This window comes from Lycorma delicatula, chromosome 8, assembly GCF_047948215.1.
Source record: "Lycorma delicatula isolate Av1 chromosome 8, ASM4794821v1, whole genome shotgun sequence".
Taxonomy (NCBI): domain Eukaryota; kingdom Metazoa; phylum Arthropoda; class Insecta; order Hemiptera; family Fulgoridae; genus Lycorma; species Lycorma delicatula.
In genome coordinates, this window is record NC_134462.1 from 3,088,358 (window position 1) to 3,108,430 (window position 20,073).

Genomic DNA, 20,073 nt, shown 5'->3' on the forward strand with positions numbered 1-20,073 from the left:
TGCCGACCAAACTGTTGTTCTGAAGTAATTACAAATTTATCGTTATTATTTTCACAAGCATTAGTTTAATGAACGTAGCGGGGGTTCTGACCAGGTAGGTAGTATATGTATATATGTATATATATATAAAGAAATGTATAAAATTTTTACCAACTTCCATTCAGAATTTTAAACAAGATACTGTTCTTTTCAAAAAAACCCTGATCGGTTAAATATTTACTCGTTGGAAATTCATTGCAATACATTTTTTTTTTGTAGAACATTATAAATCTAAAGAAAAACTGAAAAAAAATATTATAAAGAAATATTTTTCGTAATTATAAAAATAATATAGAATTATTATCAGCGGCGGAGTAGTTGTGGTGGTGGTACATAGTTCCGGAAGTTAGTACTCTTTTTCAAGGCCTGTAACACCCGACAAGTACGTACGATTTATTCCCATAGAGCAAATTAAGACCCGTATTATTATTACTAGTATTGTTATGGTATTAATATTAATTACTAATACGTGAAATAACAAACAGAGCGAAGCAACCGGTCAGCTCAACGCAACGCAACGCAACGGAACAACAATCTAATTAAGGAATAATGCTAAGCAGTAGTAAATAATATACACAGAAGAAAAGTAAAGATGGCAAGCGGCTAACGTAGACAAAGTCAATTTTTATTCAATCTGTTTTATTTCCTCTTCTTAACAACGAGACTTAAACGGAATAACAGTAATAAAGGAAGCGTGCAAGGATGACCACAAAGTACATGTATTACATACATTATAATTACTGTATATGTATGACAAATCAGGGCGTATACATAAATTAATAATAATAAGACGCACTAACAAAATATAACCGCAGACAATCTGATCGGTGTAAAATAAATATATAAAACAAAATTACTTTAACATTTATTTCCATTACATTAAGACATGCATAAAGCATTTTATAACTACAAAATTTCGTAATATATATGTAATTAAAAAGAAATAACAGAATTAAATATTACAAATAAACTTAAACGCTTCTTTAAGGGATGAATAAATTTAAAAACAAATCGATTTAAAAAAATAATAATAATTACAAAATGTAATTTAAAACTCTCGCTTTAAAATAACATTAAATCATCGCTTACCGAAACTTGCTATTAATTTTTTTTAAAGTCATAACAGATGTAATATCCAAAGAATAACCAAACCGATACTAAAATAATTAAGATTTCTCAAAACTTTATTTTTGACTACTGTACATTCTTTTAAAAAAGGGTTTTAATGGAATACATAGGTAGGCCACATCCAAACGGAATGAATAATAGGCAAAGAAGATTAAAGAGAATAAGTTATCTAACAGCAAATTCATCAGCGGTAAAAATAGATTAACTGAAGCTGTTATTACAAAAATTACAGACTATTACGAAATTATAATCGATCAAAAATAACATTAAGAAATAAATCAGCCACGCAAAGAGTAACGCGAGTCCAAATTATTTTGTATTATCCAATAATACAACATTTACACACAATCTCCGACCCAAATTAGATGATAAAAATCCGTAGGGAAAAAAATCTCTTTGAAGAGGAATAACTGCAAGGTGTCCCTATTTAAAATGCAACCCACCCATCAGCCTTCTATAATATTTGAATTGACTGTCCAACTCCCCTACGTTTCGTCCGATAAGAGAATATCGCGCCGACGCAGTAGAGTACTACTGATAGCCATAACAAAGCGATCATAACGCTCAGCGCATTGTTAAAGAGAAGATGGTGTTTTCACAAGACGAACGTGTTTTTATTCTTGATTCGTACTTTAATATGCGATCGGTGTTTGCAGAACAAGAATCTTTTTGCCGTACGTAGCCTGATAAATTGACATCTAACAAAATTTTTGAGGTTAGGGGCTAAATTTTGAGACGGGTTCTATTATTAACGAGAACACACAAAAGATCGATGATAGTGTTGAAGGCAGGCACAGTCGCTGAAATCGAAGACGGATTAACTGCCTTGGAATCGATTAGACGATTGTCAGTTAAAATTACTTACAAAAATCAACCGTTCATTGTGCGAGAAAAAAATTAAAACTTACGACCGTATCGAATTCTAACAGTTTATCGACTTCTTGATTAGAAAAAGAAAAACGGCTAGAATATTGTCACAGGTTTCCTTGATTCGTGCGTGAGGGTATTCATGTAAGACTGGATTTTTTTTCAAGGAAGAGCGGTATCATCTGGACGGCAATGTAAACAGCCGTATCAGTAGGATTTTTCGTGCTGAAAATTCATCCCCAAGTGTATCGTGAAAAAAAATTGAACCTGCAGTAGATGGGCGTATAGTGTGCGATATCACGAAAAAATTATTTGTTTTTTTTTCTACGAGTACACCGTTACTGCAGAACGATATCAGAATATTTTATTGCAATTCATTGCATTCTTGGAAGACCAAGATCGATACTGCTCGTTCCAACATGACGGTGCAACATCACAATACGCAAATTCAAATTCTGATTTCGTTAAAGAATTCTTTGTCGATCGCGTTATCGGTCGTGGCTTACGGCCACCAACATCTCGATTTTTTTCTTTGGGGTTAACCGAAAGAAAACGCCTACAACAACAAACCACGAACACTTGGACAACCGAATGCCAACATCGAACAAGCCGTTTTAAATATCAATCTCCAAACTCTGAAAACAGTTGCAAGAAATCAAGTGAAAAGGGTAGAAGTGTGTATTCGTGAAGATGGCGGCCACTTCCAGCATTTACTCTAGAATTTAAGGTACTGGAAAGTTTAGAAATAAAATACATAATTTAATAAATTACAAATGCCTTTTTAATTTAAATATAGCTACTGACATTAGATGTGTTGCGTTTTATACAGGACACCTCATATCAGTCATAACACCTTCATTTAAAGAGTACCGATTTGTAAGATCTAAAATAATTAAGATGTCGGTTGAAAAGGCAAAATACCAAACGAAATTTTTAAATGGACAGTGTCGATTAGATCGACAAGATACATAGTAGAAACGTCTGCACTACAGTTTATGAATCTATACGTAAATATAATTCCGACAATTTTTTCAAATATTTGTTTTAAAAATCCCTTACGGCACGCGGAAGACGGAGGTAGATTTCACCGGTGCTAAATAGGGGATAAAAAATATTTCCACCTTAAAGTGAAGGCAAACTTCAAATTTATTCAATACGACAATGGTTGAATGTGAAAAAAGTTTCAAATATTTAGCATACAACAAGCTCCATCTTATTACAATACCAGCAACATTTTAGTCATCCCTTGACGCAAGGGTTGGTCATATTAAAAATTGTTTCAGTCAAAAGTTTTAGGTAATATTTAAAGGACTAAGACTACTTTTAACCGATTCAATATTGTGCCTATTAAGGGTATGAAAAAATCATACCTCCCTTCGAAACTCCATTTTTTCCACCCCCTGGGCCAGTGGTTGGTGATATCAAAAAACTTTACTTAGATAAGTTTTAGGCTTTTATCCAAAAAATTGTAGGAACTAGGAACGTTAAACGAATTCGATATTTTACTTAACGTTACGGCGATATTTTGTTTTTTCGAATAAGCCCCCCACAGCCATTTTTACCCCCACGGTTCGATTTTGTCCATTAGCGAACTCGACCGAGATTTTGGATCGTTATATTTTATGTTAGATTGATAATCTGAAAGCGATTGGCGCAAAATAACGGCAGTTATTGTGTCCACACGAATGTGAAATATATATAAATATGTACATATATACTTTTGAAACTGACGTGGTTTTAGACTGTGGGGGATCTGAAACGAGAAAATAGGTCGAAAGTTTTCATCAGTCGAATCACGGTACCCGATATTACAATAGGTAGCTTTGTTATAAAATGTACCTAAAAGATATATAAAATTAACTCCAGAACTCAGAACAGTTATTGCAACGAATCAAATATATTTGTATTATTTGAAAAAAAAATGAGAAAAATATTTTACAAACTGAAAAATTTGTCCGATAGAGACGTAGTTTTTGTACAAAAAATGAAAGATTTTTTTACAAACACACTAATTAATACTGAAGTGCATTATTAATTTAATTTTACGTTTCAAATCTGACTCATAAGTAATTAATTTAAACTTTTTTTCAGCAACTGTATAAATAAAATATACTTTTCCGAACATTTAAGAGATAAAGAAGATTCTATAAACTAAATCTATGGTCATAACTGTAAATTATGTAATAAAGATTGAATTTTCGTTTGCAATACATTTTTAATATCGATTACTTAAGATTATTTGCCGGTGACCAAACCCTGATATACGTTTTTTTAAAATCCCTTTAAATAAAATCCAAAACTCTTATTGATCATTAAGCGAGATAGAAATCCGTATTAAACAGGACATTTCATTCCAGAATAAACTAAATAATAGAGCAACAAAATAATTTATGCCAGAGATTAAAAATTTCAGCAAGTTTACGTAAAAGTAGGAATAGGTTTTCAGTATTAGATATTAAACTTGCTCGTCCTTTAGCAGGCTGCATGATGAAACAAACGGAAAAGTTAGATTATTACTCCAACCTCCAATTACATCCAACTAATGAGTCAAGGCGTTACATCGTTCTCCCAGAATGTCTTTTACTATAAAACACTCGATAAAAATATTCACTAAGAAATTAAGATATAAGGCTCGATTGAGACTTCCTATGATTTAATTAAGCCCGATTACGTTGATTGTTTATCGAATATATTAGGAAAATGAAGTCGTAATCGAGTAAACAATTTATTCGATTAGAAGCTGCAATTCATTAAACAGACATCAACTCTGTTATTTGCACTGAAGCGTGCTATGCTCTTTGATTAGGTCTAATTAGTTCGAAATGTATGTTAAACGTGTTATTGTGTTCGTTTTTATATAATTAGAAACAACAAAAAAATGTAAGCAAACTCTTTCAGGCTTTTCATATACAGTATTGGTGGTTTAACTTTTAGGTGATACTTAAAACTTATTAATTTTTCTAGATCGAGAATTATCAACGGTCGTTGAATTTTTAAACGTATAATTTATTTAGAATATAGCGTTTCACGGGTGCTAAACAAATTCATAAAATTAATTAACCGTTAAATTTTGAAAATATTTTTTTCCTTTATTTGTAAAGTAAAATACAGCCTACTATGAAATGTTAGGTACACGTACTTTACTGGAAGGCTGACAATAGAACAGTATTATCAATTACCAGTAAGCTACCGACGGTCGGCGAACTCTCGCAGTATTGCTACGGAAATACATCAGGTAATTTATTACTTAATCTAAGAGCCCACGGACTATTTTTGACTAAAGAATCGATTTTTTTTTGTATACGCTCGTAGATTCAACTTTATATCTTCAAAAAGATGGACTAAATCGTCGATCGATTACAAATCTACCGTTTAAAAAAACCTGTTGTTATATAGTGTCTGACAAATGGAAATTTGTCAAAAAAGTAAAATCGGAAAGAGAGTGAAAGATATTTCAAATAAATTGGTTTTTTAAGTAATATCCGACAAGGCTAATAAAATATATCGTGATGGTGTCTAACACCAAATGTAAACAACTTACGTGAAACGGATTGTATCCCACTGCGACTTCCAGATTATCGATTAGCGGATCATCCCCGAATATAGAAATCCTAAATCCCAAATTTTTAACAACGATGGGACCGTAAAAGCAGAAGATTACTGCCTGGGATGAAGAAGAAAAACACAATGCGGTTACCGTGGCCGGGATATGAGAAAGGCTTTGAATGATCATGTAAATCTATAAACCGGTTAGAATGACAGGAATTATTCTGCTGAGATTTTAAGTCTAAAATAGAATACGTGACCTTGAAACATATGAATGAAATCGACAACTCTAAAGCGAAATCATTTTATAGATTTTCTTAATATGTATTACGATATATTTTTTCCAATCTAGTAATTTATTATCTATTTTAATATTTTTTTATTAAAATAAAAATTTTGTTCTTCGGAATTAAATAAATTTTTTTCTTATTTCTACTGAAATAAACTTTATTATATGAATTTTTGCAAAGTAAACTTCCAGAACCACGATCATTAAAAGCGATTCCATGTGAGAAAACATTCACTCCTGAAGATAGAAAATTTATTTTCAATATACTCGTATAATATGCATCTAAAGCTAGACTTACTAAAAAAAAAAGGAATGAAATGGTTTCCCGATGCCTTTTTTTCACAAAGCCGAATATAAGTTATACATATCACTACGTCAAGCTCAATGAAAAAAAAGTGATATCCTCAACCGTTGACATTTTTTTGAATTTAAAATAAACATCATTAACTTTAATGAGAATAATTCTGATTAATTCCGCTAATACGTTAGATGGTTTTCACGCGTCAAACCCATACGAAAAACCCAACTGTAAACGTAGTTATTATACATAAATGTTTCCCAAATATATTTACAATTTTTTTTTTTTTTACAAATCTACCAAAAATCACTAGTAATATTTAGAAGGAACAATTTTATACTTTATATCCGATAATGGATACAGAAGTTGCTTTTTTACAGTGTGATATGCATCTGCTTCACCAATCGGAGACGCAAAATATTTACGGTGAATAGAGAAGGAAAGAATTTTAGATTACCTCATATTTCTAACAACGGTTCAGTTAGTTGACAACTAAATGGAAAATACCGCTGTTGATGGATATTCTACATCTATTTATAATCCAGAAGAAAACTAAGGTGAACGTCGGTAAAACGATTTATCCAAGGCGACGCTCCATATTTCCTGTACCGTATCTAGTTCCAATTGGCCATAACGAGAGTATTAATCTTTCTTTCACGGAATATATTTTTTCCTTGCGTTGTTCAGTCATGTAGGCTGATTACAGACACAACCCTCGACACGCACCTTTAATTTATCGCCATCAGGAAGAAAGAACATGAACGGTTCCAGTAGGCGCATTAAAGGGATTTTCATTCGGTACATGCAACGATTGAATTGCAATAAATCCATTACTTCCTGGCAATTAAAATTATATGTCTAGTTCTCCTTTCTAATTAGATATCTCATCTGATCAAAGACCGGAAGAATTCTGTTCAACTATATGCCCTAAAATAATACTCCCCACTTTTTCATTTCATTTACGCTCGATAACAGATGTACGAGTTAACAACAGAATTTACCCGTTTCTCCTTTCAAAGTCTTTCAGATCTTAGAAATAAATATGAAAAAGTATAATTAATATAGGAAAACTAGGAAGAACATTATTAATTCAAACGACCAATAAAATAATTATTAAAAAATCTGATGTGAACCGCACATGATTTCCTTGTACGCCTATTAAATTATATAAACACATTTGTTTTTTTTTTTTTAAGGAAAAGTATATAAAATTTTATTTCATTAATAACTTCTGATATTTTATCATTTTTTTTTTATTATTGAATTATTTATTGAAAAACTTTTTTTACAATCGGAAGTTAAAATTATTAATAAATCAATATATTTAAATTAAAAGAAAAGTTAAAAAAGGAAATAAACTCAGATTCGAACCGATGTGCCTTCCTCTTGTAAGGCCAAATATTTCATCAATTTAATTTTCATTTGGCTATAACTCTGAAACCACTGAAAATAAGTACCGATTATGATATATCGTTGAAAAGCTCTCGATGAGGGATTATTACTGCAGTTAAGAAAAAGTATAAAATCCAAATTATTTTGGTTTTGGGCTTTTTTAGACATTTGGTTCAGCCGATTGCAATCAAAAGGGGAGGTATACAACTTGATGTTACAACAGTCCTAAATCCAATGTTTCAACATCCTATACGGCTAATCGTTTTTGAGTTATGCGAGATGCGTACGTACGTACAGAGACGTCACGCCGAAACTAGTCAAAATGGATTCAGGGATGGTCAAAATGGATATTTCCGTTGAAATCAGAAAACCGAAATGTTTCGCGATCACATTACTTTCTTTACTTCGTACAAGGAAGAAAGAAACAGAAAACCCGACCTACTAATTGTACATATACCTAGAATAATGATGAACAACAAGCAAAAAATAATTAAGTAAGTTTTTATTTCTTTTCTTACACGCATTTTTTCCGGATACGGTGAGTTAGTCAGCGATGTAAAATTTAATTTTACTTCTATATTTTATGTTGTATTCGGGTGCCTGTTAGTCTTAACAAAGTGGAGAACATTAAAGTCACGAACGATCTCATTTAGCCTACACAAGCAACCGATAACGATATGAAATGTAGAACTAATAATTTCACATCGCTGACTTAACTAAAAGTAATCTGAAAAAATGCATGTAAGAAAAGAATGAAAAACTTCTAGGAAGATGTGTACAAGTACAAGTCGGTTTTTAAAAAAAAAAAATAATTATTTTATTTAGCGCATTTTTGTTGTTTCCATAACTTTACCATTCAATATACTAATCAATTAGATACCAAACTAGGGTAAATTTTGTGTTTTAGAAACTTTGTGCTACTTAAACAGAAATTTTAATCGATTCAATGCAACGCGTACCGGCAATATACTAAGCGCAGGCGGGTGCTTGCCGCGATGCAGTTCTGTTGTTCTGCTGTGCACATTTTTCTCCTACATTTCGAGAACGATGAGTTTTTCGATAATATCACAAGAGGCAAAACACGTTTCTTTAAGGAATACTAACATTAAAATTGGAAAATAGTGTACTTTTTAATGTTTTCCCCACAATGTAGCGCCCCCATTATTTGTTAAGAAAATTTAAGATAGCATATATTACTTCCAGACCGAAAACCTGTTACTATCAAAAGTTATTTGTAATCGGTTGGATCTATGAAGCTACAGAAGAGAAGAAAAACAAACATACATTATTTAAACACGGTCGAGTAAAAAGGAACAATCTTCTTTGGATAACTGTATCAAAAATAAAATGTTTACGTTATTTTTACTCTCGCATCTCTCATACAAAGAGAATTTACAGGCATAAAGAACAGCTACAATGGATTTATTTACTTAAGAGATTACCTTTTATTTCTTTAACGCTCATCGGTACGTCAGAATTAAATAAAACAAAAAAAAATTATTTGAAAGAAAAAACTTCAAAACGTATCGGTTAATAGAAGTATAAAATACAATCATTATCATTAATATACAATAAAAAGACCGCTATGAGAATGGATAAGCGTGTTTTACTGAGGAATAAAGGTAAAAAAGAGGAGATTAACATACAACGAAGGAAAGAACTACAGATAGATAGTAAGAGCGTTTGAGGGAGAAAGAAAAACTGCTTTATATAAGAGGTGAAGTTAAGAAAAACAAGACAATCGCTTCCACTTAATCTCTACAGAAAAAACATACAAAATGAGCAACAAAATAGAAATAGTGCAATGTTAAAAAAAAAACAACAGACAAATGAAAAAAGTTTTTTAACTGAAAAAATTAAAATGAGTATACCAAGCGCGGGCGCATACACACACATACACACCCACACGTACTTCGTGACAAACGTACAGTGGAAAACAACAAAAATGAGTCATAATTTTAACTAATAAGTTCAAGAATTTTAAATAATGATGATGATAAATTAAAACCTATAAAAAATAAGGTGAACCAGTTAAAAATTACAAAAAACAACATGGTTAACGAATGAGAGGGGGGTTAAACAATAATATTAATAAAAGGGAAGGGTAGAAAAATAAAAACACATCTTTAAAAGAAGAGGGGTGATTTTAAATGAGATCAGTACAACATGTGAAACCCACCGGGTTGGTCTAGTGGTGAACGCGTCTTCCCAAATCAGTTGATTTGGAAGTCGAGAGTTTCAGCGTTCAAGGTCTAGTAAAGCCATTTATTTTTACTCGGATTTGAATACTAGATCGCGGATACCGGTGTTCTTTGGTGGTTGGGTTTCAATTAACTACACATCTCAGGAATGGTCGAACCGAGACTGTGCAAGACTACACTTCATTTACACTCATACATATCCTCTGAAGTCTTATCTGAAAGGTAATTTCCGGAGGCTAAACAAGAAAAAGAAGAAGTGCTATATGTGAACTGAACAAAAATAAGACTTGAATCGGAAGAAAAGATAAACTTTGATAGAATAGTGGAAATATCTGAAGACCATTACTGTAATTCAGAAATATTAGTATCGGTAAGGAACGTGAAAACATAGTTAAATGTCACCGTTTTTTAATAATAAAAATACTATTTCTGTTTTTAAGGTGATTTCAGAAGTGGAAAGAGAAATGAACATTGGTAAAATAGACGGAGCATTAAGGAAAGTTAAGGTAAATTTTGGGATACATAAATTAAAATCTAATAATGTGTTAAACAAAGATGGTACACCAATATATAATACAAAAGGTAAAGTCGATAGATGGGTGGAATATATTGAAGAGTTATACGGAGGAAATGAATTAGAAAATGGTGTTATAGAGGAAGTTGAAGAGGATGAAATGGGAGAAACAATACTGAGATCTGAATTTAAGAGAGCATTAAAAGATTTGAATGGCAGAAAGGCTCTTGTAATAGACGGAATACCTGTAGAATTACTGCGCAATGCTGGTGAGGAAGCGATTGATAGATTATACAAACTGGTGTGTAATATTTATGAAAAGGGGAAGTTCCGTGAGACTTCAAAAAAAGTGTTATAGTCCTGATACCAAAGAAAGCAGGGGCAGATAAATGTGAAGAATACAGAACAATTAGTTTAACTAGTCGTGCATCAAAAATCTTAACTAGAATTCTATACAGAAGAATTGAGAGGAGAGTGGAGGAAGTGTTAGGAGAAGACCAATTTGGTTTCAGGAAAAGTATAGGGACAAGGGAAGCAATTTTAGGCCTCAGATTAATAGTAGAAGGAAGATTAAAAACAAACAAATTGACATACTTGGCATTTATACATCTAGAAAATGCATTCGATAACGTAGACTGGAATAAAATGTTCAGCATTTTAAAAAAAAATTAGGGTTGAAATACAGAGATAGAAGAACAATTGCTAACATTTACAGCAACCAAACAGCAACAATAATAATTGAAGAACATAAGAAAGAAGCCGTAATATGAAAGGGGAGTCCGACGTTCCCTACCCCCGTTGCTTTTTAATCTTTACATGGAACTAGCAGTTAGTGATGTTAAAGAACAATTTAGATTCGGAGTAACATTACAAGGTGAAAAGAGAAAGATGCTACGATTTGCTGATTACATAGTAATTCTAGCCGAGAGTAAAAAGGATTTAGAAGAAACAATGAACGGCATAGATGAAATCCTACGCAAGAACTATCGCGTGAAAATAAACAATAACAAAACAAAAGTAATGAAATGTTGTAGAAATAACAAAGATGAACCGCTGAATGTGAAAATAGGAGAAGTAAAGTTTATGGAGGTAGAAGAAATTTGTTATTTGGGAAGTAGAATTACTAAAGATGGACGAAGCAGGAACGATATAAAATGCCGAATCAAGCTAAACGAGCCTTCAGTCAGAAATATAATTTGTTTACGTCAAAAATTAATTTAAATATCAGGAAAAGATTTTTGAAAGTATATGTTTGGAGTGTAGCTTTATATGGAAGTGAAAGTTGGACAATCGGAGTATCTGAGAAGAAAAGATCAGAAGCTTTTGAAATGCAGTGCTATAGCAGAATGTTAAAAATGAGATGGGTGGATAAAGTGACAAATGAAGAAGTGTTGCGGCAAATAGATGAAGAAAGAAGCATTTGGAAAAATATAGTTAAAAGAAGAGACAGACTTATGGGCCACAAACTAAGGCATCCTGGAATAGTTGCTTTAGTATTGGAAGGACAGGTAGTAGGAAAAAATTGTGTAGGCAGGCCATGTTTGGAATATGTAAAACAAATTGTTAGGGATGTAGGATGTAGAGGGTATATCGAAATGAAACGACTAGCACTAGATAGGAAATCTTGGAGAGCTGCATCAAACTAGTCAAATGATTGAAGACAAAAAAAAAAGGTGATTTAAATTTTAAAAGACCATATTTCTATTATTTAAAATACATTCAACACAATAAAATTTAATAGATATGTGTCCTTTTAAATAAAAAAGGTTCTACCATGGATAATAACAAGCCTTTCGGGAAAACAATTTTTATTTTATCGATAGACACTAACGCAGATGTAAAAAGTATTTTTAGTGGTTTAATAAGTAAATTATTAATAGAATACAATCATTTTAAAATTACCATTTAAATAATTTAAAAATAATGATTCCATTTAAAAGCCCAGGCAATATGATGTAAGTTGACGTTGTTTGGTAACACTTGTGTATTTTACCTTAATATTAATAAAAATCAGCAAACAAATCCTTTTCTTAAGTTATTCGTTTTGTTGAAATTTCTTCCACCAAGGAACGTTTAATTGCTTTCTTCACGTATATCTTAATAAAAAATTGTAAAAACTGTATTTTTTTGTATTTAAAAATTTTTATATAAGATATATTATATATTTTATAAGATATTTGTATCTGCGCGATCTACATATGTAATTATTAAGTACTAAAAGACTAGGCAATGCTTCCATATTCCTAGATTTGAGTATATATATAGATTAAAGGAACACAATTGAAAGTTTGATAAAACATTAACAAGATGAACATGACGGAACTTCACAAAATTTAGCCTTTACCTTTTTCCTTTTTTGCTCTTTTCCCGTTTTCATTTTTACCATATTCTCTTTCCCCCGTTTCCCTTTTCTTCCATCATTTATCTTTCCCTTGTTTCCCCTTCCTCTTTCCTCCTTTCACCATTTCTTTTTCCATTTTTCCCTTCCTTCCTTTTTCCCTCGCGCGTAAATCGGTCCAGTAGTTTTTTAATCTGTAACGGAAACACTGAAATGGAATCGCAAAATATTTAGTATTAGCGCGTGTTCAAGAGATAGCGCTGTTTTAAAAAAAAAATAATGTTTTTACCTGTCACAGGTGTGACATATTAGGTACATAAAAACACGCGCGTATTCGAATGCAACGTTGTGTCAAAATTTCAAAGCCATCGGTGAAGAACTTTCGGAGATTTAAGATTTTGAACAAACGAACATTTACATTTATATTTATATGGATTTGCCGATCTCTGTGACTGAGTGGTAGCGTCTCGGCCTTTCATCCGGAGGTCCCGGATTCGAATTCCAGTCAGGCTTGTCATTTTCACGCGCTAAATTTTCATTTCCATTTCCCAAAAATCCTAATTCCTTATCCTAAACTTCAAGCTTATGTGATGATATCATCGAGCAAAAAAAACCTTTAATGAATAAAAATAGAAAATTGTATACTTTTTAAAAAAAATCCGTAAAATAATATCATTCAGCTTAGCATTATTAATAATTTAAATTTAAGATGAGATTAAACAAAAATACAGTAATCATTCAGACGAAGCATAATTGAAGAGATAAATTTCACTCTCCTAAATCATTATTTCAAATTGTTGGAAGCTAAAAAAACCAATTAATAAATTGTGAAACGGTGAAAAGTTTCTGCTGAAAATGAAATTTTCTGTCCTAAGTCCTTCCTATCGTAGTTTCTACCTATTCGTATTCTAAGTTTCTAGTTTACGTATGTTCTATCCTACGTCACTGACTTAGGATATTTTGGAATGAACGAAGTAATAATGTTTAGTTAATGATATCGCTTAAGACTAATTACAAGGAGAAACAAGGAGAAATGACCGTTTACAACTTTCTATTACAATAAATTTATAAAAAGAATCGACACAAAAAATATCTGTAGATGTGAACAGATTCTGGCGAACAACATAAGCAAATATCAGAAATATAACTTTAAAAATAATTACAAAACCGGTTAATTTTCTTCACTGATACCTCTGTCGAATAATTTGCCGCTTCGGTTGTCCAACACCTCGGTTGGGTTTAAATTATTCTAAATATTTTATCGTTCGCCGGTTCATACAAATAAATAAAGTTTTGACTTCGGTTATAATATAAATTGTTTTTATTATAATCTCGAACTTGTAAATTAATTATTTGTACATTCAAAACAAACAGAAGATGAGTCTCTCCATAAAGGAAGTAAACTATTCTAGTACGGGACTTTTATAGCGTGGATAAAGCCGAGTGAGCCGCCAGGAGCTGTGTGATCAGTACGGAGCCGAATGAGTTGCCAGGAGCTGTGGGAGTCGTTCGGACCCGAGCCCAGCTGTCCGAAGGACTTTTTAAAAATTAACAGTCTTTCTTTAAATAAATTTTAAAGTTTCTTATTTAAAAAGGAGTCACAAAAAAAGTGAACATTTATAAAAAGTATTTAAAAATTAAATAACTTCATTTAAATATCCTGGGTCTTAGCAACCTTCATAAACCACTGTATCACTTCCATTACACTTTGTTCTCAAAGCATTATCGCAAAAATATTTTTCTTCGTCATTAAGAGATACGTATCGCAAAAGTTTAAGAAGATCGTTCTTTTTTTTCTTCGCTTATGTAGCCGACAGGCTGAATATCTGAAATGAAATATTTCAAACGAAACAATTTGAATATTTGAGATACGCTTCATTTAGCTGCACTTCTTTCTTCAACACTTCATGCGTATCTGGACCGCTAAAGTAAACTTGTTTAGTTTGCGTTTTTTGAGAACTCGCTGATCAAGAAAGTTTTTGATATTTGCTTATAGTAATACACTTGCCAGCCTTGCCCTAGTACTTTCAATAATTCAGTAAAACTAATAGTAAAAACATTTATACACGTGTTATTGCGTGGTTCATTGTGATTAATATTGCAGCCTCTCAGTCAGCTTATTTGTTGACTTAGGTTTCTTTAGAGAAAATAAAAGTAAGACCTAGTACCGGCGTCTGAGACGGGATCCGGGAACGGCATAGCCGGGCCCGGCCTCTCTCGCCTCAAAGCTTAAGGCGGGCAAACAAAATTAATTAAAGGCCGAGTCCCGGCTGGTAGGGAGGGGACCCCGGGAACGGCCTGGTTTCATCCCTGTTCCGTCAGTTAGAGGCAGATCCAGAACCGGTGGGCCGACCTGCCGTGCCGGACATACTGCCTGGGGGTGGGAAGACCCATGACAGTCACAGAATACTCCTCTGGGTTGAGTCGGTAGCCGGATGCTTGAATGCCGGACCGACCCAGGGAGCAGATAACAAAGGCTTCTTTGGAAAACATCATATGACTTAGGCCAGTTTGAAAGAAATAAAACGGTGCAATATATTCCCGTATGACTTGACTACAAAATAAACACTCTAACCGTTTATTACAAAAAAATGACTTAGGACGGTTTAGCATGTAGTTTTTCAATTTGTTACGGTGAATTATAGATACTGAAAAGCGATAAATTACATCAAAACGCGAACCAAAAGCGTAACTAAAAATATATAATTAATAATTCTTACCTATCTTCTGGTAATCTGCTACAGTCACCGATAAATTTTTCCTCTTTCAATGCGTTCTCGTGAAATCGTTGTTTTTGTTTTTGATATTCTTTGAGCAAATCTCCGTCGAAACTATCGTTGAGCACAAGCGTCGTTTTATCCGAGAGCGAATCTCGTCGCGATGATCTCGCCGTCGTAGACGTAGATCGATGTTCCGGAGTAGAAGCGTTCGAAAGACCGGTCGTTGATTTTTTATCAGGAGTTTTCGGTCGCGCTTCCGGTGCCGTCTGGGCTTCCGAAATCGACGGTAATTGAAATTCCGTAAAACTACTGCTAAGAAAAACTTCATTATCGTTATCGAATAACCGGTCTACCGACGTGTTCATAAGTTTATTACTTTTATGGCCGGTAAGATGAAAACTAGCGAACGAGGATCTCGACATGACCGCGTCGGGTAAAATATCGCCCGTAGAAAGAGCCATAAGGGTAGCTTTCGAGACTCGAGCGGAAGAACTTCCTTCTAGAGCCGGCAAAAGGGATCTGGACATGATGTCTGCCGCAGAACGCGGTCTCGTAAAAGGCATAGCCGAATGCGGAAACGTTTTCGGTTTGATCGGAGTCACCAGCATGTGTTCGGTCCAAGAAGTCTCTAAAGACGGTCGTTCGAGACGTTCGACGTCCACGTTTAACGTACGCTGTTCGAAAGGGACGCTGAAAGTATCCGGGGGTATGCTTTGTAACCAGGATAACAAACTTAAATCGGAATCACTGAAACCGACAGAACCGTCTAAAAGACGAGAAAAATTCATTTCGGTATTATGAGAATCTTTGGAACCGGTAGCTTTCGCTTGGCAATAATTTACGCACGATTCGTACAACACACCCTTGATGATCAGCTGAACTAAACGGTCGTTTTTGGCCGTAGAACAAGCGTGGCCCGAACCGCGATCGGTTTTACGTTCGCCGGGTAGGAACTTTTCGACTAGAGGAAATACGTCGCGGAAGCACTGGACTCTCGCGTTGCTAGGATTCCAATCTTTAAAGTGTAAATGATCAGACAGTCTAGGTAACGTTAACAGAAGACAAAGGTTTGAATAATCTTCTTTCGAACTCACCACCTTTTCTAATTCGCCGAGAACTTTGACGACTTCTTCTACGGCGCTATCTACACTTCCACCGTTACCACTGGCTTCTGATTTTATACACAAAAGCTCCACGTATTTATGTTTTAATACGGTGTAACGAAAACGACGCATATCGAAGGCCGGTAACGCCTCTAGAGGTTGTATAAACTCCAACACGTCATCCCACTGTCCGTCAAGAACTAATTGCCGAAGAAATAGAACGTCATCTGAATACGCTCCGTTTATAACACCGGTCTCACGCTCTAAACTGAGTTGCGAGATGTGCAGCTCTCGATTATGTAAGAATTCGAGAGCCAGACGCACCACATCCTCCTCTCGCAGCGTCAGATGCGCCGACGGCATTACGTACCGTATTTTCAACCTGTAAACATAAAAACGGTATAAATTTTATTAACAAAATAAAATATAATAAGTTTTATCGGTTAAAAAATATATATACATTTAATCAGTGTAATTTTAATTACAATAATAAAAACGACCGAGTACGAGGCATAGTTAACCACATTCATGTACAAATTTACGTTCATAAAACGTTATGAAACTTACTTAACAATAGTATACGCAAATTTGGTATACGAATTAACACGTAAAGATCGTTCAGTCTGTAAGATAAGGCTTGAAAATCGCTAATAGAATTTTCCTTATTAACATGATATCTACAACTTCCTTCTATAATGTTTGATCGTAGTTATAAATGTGAATAATACGAGTATCTATAAAATTAAGTACATTTGTCTTCATCGCTTATCCAGTAAGAACAAACGAATAGAAACTACCACACTTTAAAAGAAACTTATAGGATGAAAATTTACAATCCTGATAGAAATCTAAAAACTAAATTATTCACCGGGGTGTCCCAATATTTAAACTAACTTTTTAAAAATAATGTATAGCTCAGGATGCATTTTATTAAAGAAAAAATATTTCCCTAAAAAATTGTTAGTAATTTTATGACCTTTATTTCAATAAACATTTCTTTGTCACAGAATTACTAACAATTTTTTAAAATATATTTTTCTTTTCGATGGTGGAATGTTGGCCTCTTGGGAACAAAAGATTTTTACAAAACGAGATCAACATTAATAAAAAAATAGATACGTTTTTATTATTCTCCGGATATTTTTTTTTTTTAAATCGTCCTTTCCATCAGATTGTACAACTCAAGATGTTTGTACCTAAATACAGAATATGACAAAAACTAGGAACATCAAAGATTAGTAAATCCTAGAAACCATATCGATTTCAATATTTAATTTCATAATGCTTCAAGAACTTAAACGTCGAATGAATATCGGAAATTTACTATAATTAATACAGCTACCCGCATCAGAAGCTTTTGATTGCAAAACAATTAAGCGTATTTATGCAATACGGGATTGTTAAAAACCTACGAAATATAAATATAAGCATTTTTGTCGGAGCGGAAGAAGCGAACAAAAGCTACGAAAAATTGTTAAAATTTACGGAAGTCGATAAAAAATAAACAATACAATAATATAATCAAATTTTTAACTTTAAAAACCGTAATTAGTCACAAATATTTATCTGCCATAAACTATGTTGCCACCTATATAAACTTCAAAAAGGCATTTACTTTGCAGGCAGAATAACTATATTTAATATTTTATAGGAATACGGAATAGATCAGAAAATAAGAAACATAATTAAAGAAACCAAAAGAAAGAGTTTAAAGTGAAATTCGTGTGAGAAATCTCAGAACCGTTCCTGATAAGTACAGACGTTTCAAAAGAGATGGACCATCTGTATACCAGATTCTGTTTAACTGTATACCGAAAAAACACAAAAAAAACCGTTTAGGACATAAAAGAAAGTAAAACACAAAATAGCATTTTTTTGTTTTCGCAGACGATTTAGCGTTCCTAGTAGAAGTACAATCAATGAAAAAACAAATAGAACATTTAAACAAAATCATTGTTAGACTAGGTCTTCAGATTTTCAGCGAAAATACAAAATTTAAGTCTAACTTTAAAAACAGAATAGAAACGTTTAATTGATTTAACCTTGGTAAAATAACAGAACAAAACAGGGTAAAAAGAAAGCTCTAAAAAAAAGGATAATACACATAAATAAAGCCTATGCAATAATTAAACATTTTTATAGCAAAATATCCTTATCCAGAAATGAAAAATTAAAACAATACAGTATTAAAATCCAGAAAATTTACATGCCTCTCGTAATAAAAGTTTATTTAAAAGAAGAAAAATACGAAAGAAGTCTTACGGAAAGATTTTCCACCTATATAAACCGAAGAAGGCAGGAAAATACAATCCAATAAATCACTATATGAACAAACTGAAAAATTTCTCTAAAAAAATTTTCTACGAAGGATGTCCTTTTACAGGAATTCGGATCAGATTAGGAATAGATCAAGGAACAAAATACATAATTAAAGAATATCTAAAAAAACAGTTTAAAGTGAAATTCATGTAAGAGAACTCAAATCCTCAAAAAAGTTTCTAATACAATTAAAAGGAAACGATTCCAGTTTTACAGCCGCCTTTATTTGAAATGTTAGAATAATAAAGAAAATACACGACCACTTCGCAAATAAAAAAGTGTAACTAAAATGATTTAAAGAAACCTCAAGTTTTAAAGAAAAACAAATAACCGCAGAAGATATTAAAAGTAGAGAAAAATGAACAAAAATATGAAAAGATTCCAGAACAAATCCCCTCCCCAAAAAAAAGCTAACACAATTGTAGGTGTGGTACCCTCGGTAAAAACTATAGGTTCTTTCTGACGCACGGCTTACACACACAACTTAATTTAAAATATTTATCATTTTATTTAAAAATCTTTCGTTTATTTAATTAAATGATTCTAACCAAAGCACGCGGGCACGCCGTATTTAATTCGCGCGAGTGAGGCGGTAGTAGCGGTGACGTTCGGCACTAACAAGAGCATTGTAATTTTACAACTTGCATAGAACACAACAGCGCAACAGACGACCACAACAGCACTATTTTTAGGGGGGTGGGGATGCAATTTTGCAAAAAGGTTTATTATAAATAACGTTATTTTTTAATAGTTAAAAATTGTGGTTAAGAAAAAAATATGACCTTAATTTAGGCAAAATCATGAGATCATGAGAACGACCTTGCTGTAAAAAAATTGCTGCCTCACCATCTTCAAATGTTAAGTAGAAATTTATTGGTATAAGTGCCCCATATATAGAAGTAATCTGACCAAGTTTGATCAAAGTCGGTTCAATATTTCTGAAGATGTAAGGTGATTTAGAGGCCAACATCGAACACACGTACATACAAACATCAACATCCGGGAAATTTCCATCTGGTGTTTTGGGTTCCTTAGGTATCAAAATGTCAAGATCCGGTGAAAACCGTAAATTCCCAAATTAGACCGATTACAATAATTTCCCTTCTAGAGCTATAGCTCTGCTGTACAGCTATCTATATGGGATAGTAAAAGGAGTAAAATGGACAAAGTAAGAAAAGAAAAAAGAAAAAGAAAGCGTGTATGTCCTTCAGCTAGTTAAAAAAAAATAATAATAAATAAATATATATATATAGGTGTCCCATATATAACGCAACCCATCAATCACTCATCCATGAAATTTCAAAAGTCAAGCTTACTCC

At 32.9% G+C, this 20,073-nt stretch overlaps 1 protein-coding gene across 1 annotated transcript in view; it reads right to left on the reverse strand.

Annotated features, from left to right (window-relative positions):
* Positions 1–20,073, reverse strand: part of LOC142329404 (WD repeat-containing protein 47) — a 777,359-nt gene that overhangs the window by 507,255 nt on the left and 250,031 nt on the right. The window contains exon 2 of the mRNA XM_075373979.1: positions 15,333–16,817. Coding sequence (XP_075230094.1) covers positions 15,333–16,798 — 1,466 coding nt within the window. The 5' untranslated portion in view covers positions 16,799–16,817. The remainder of the gene's footprint in view (positions 1–15,332; positions 16,818–20,073) is intronic.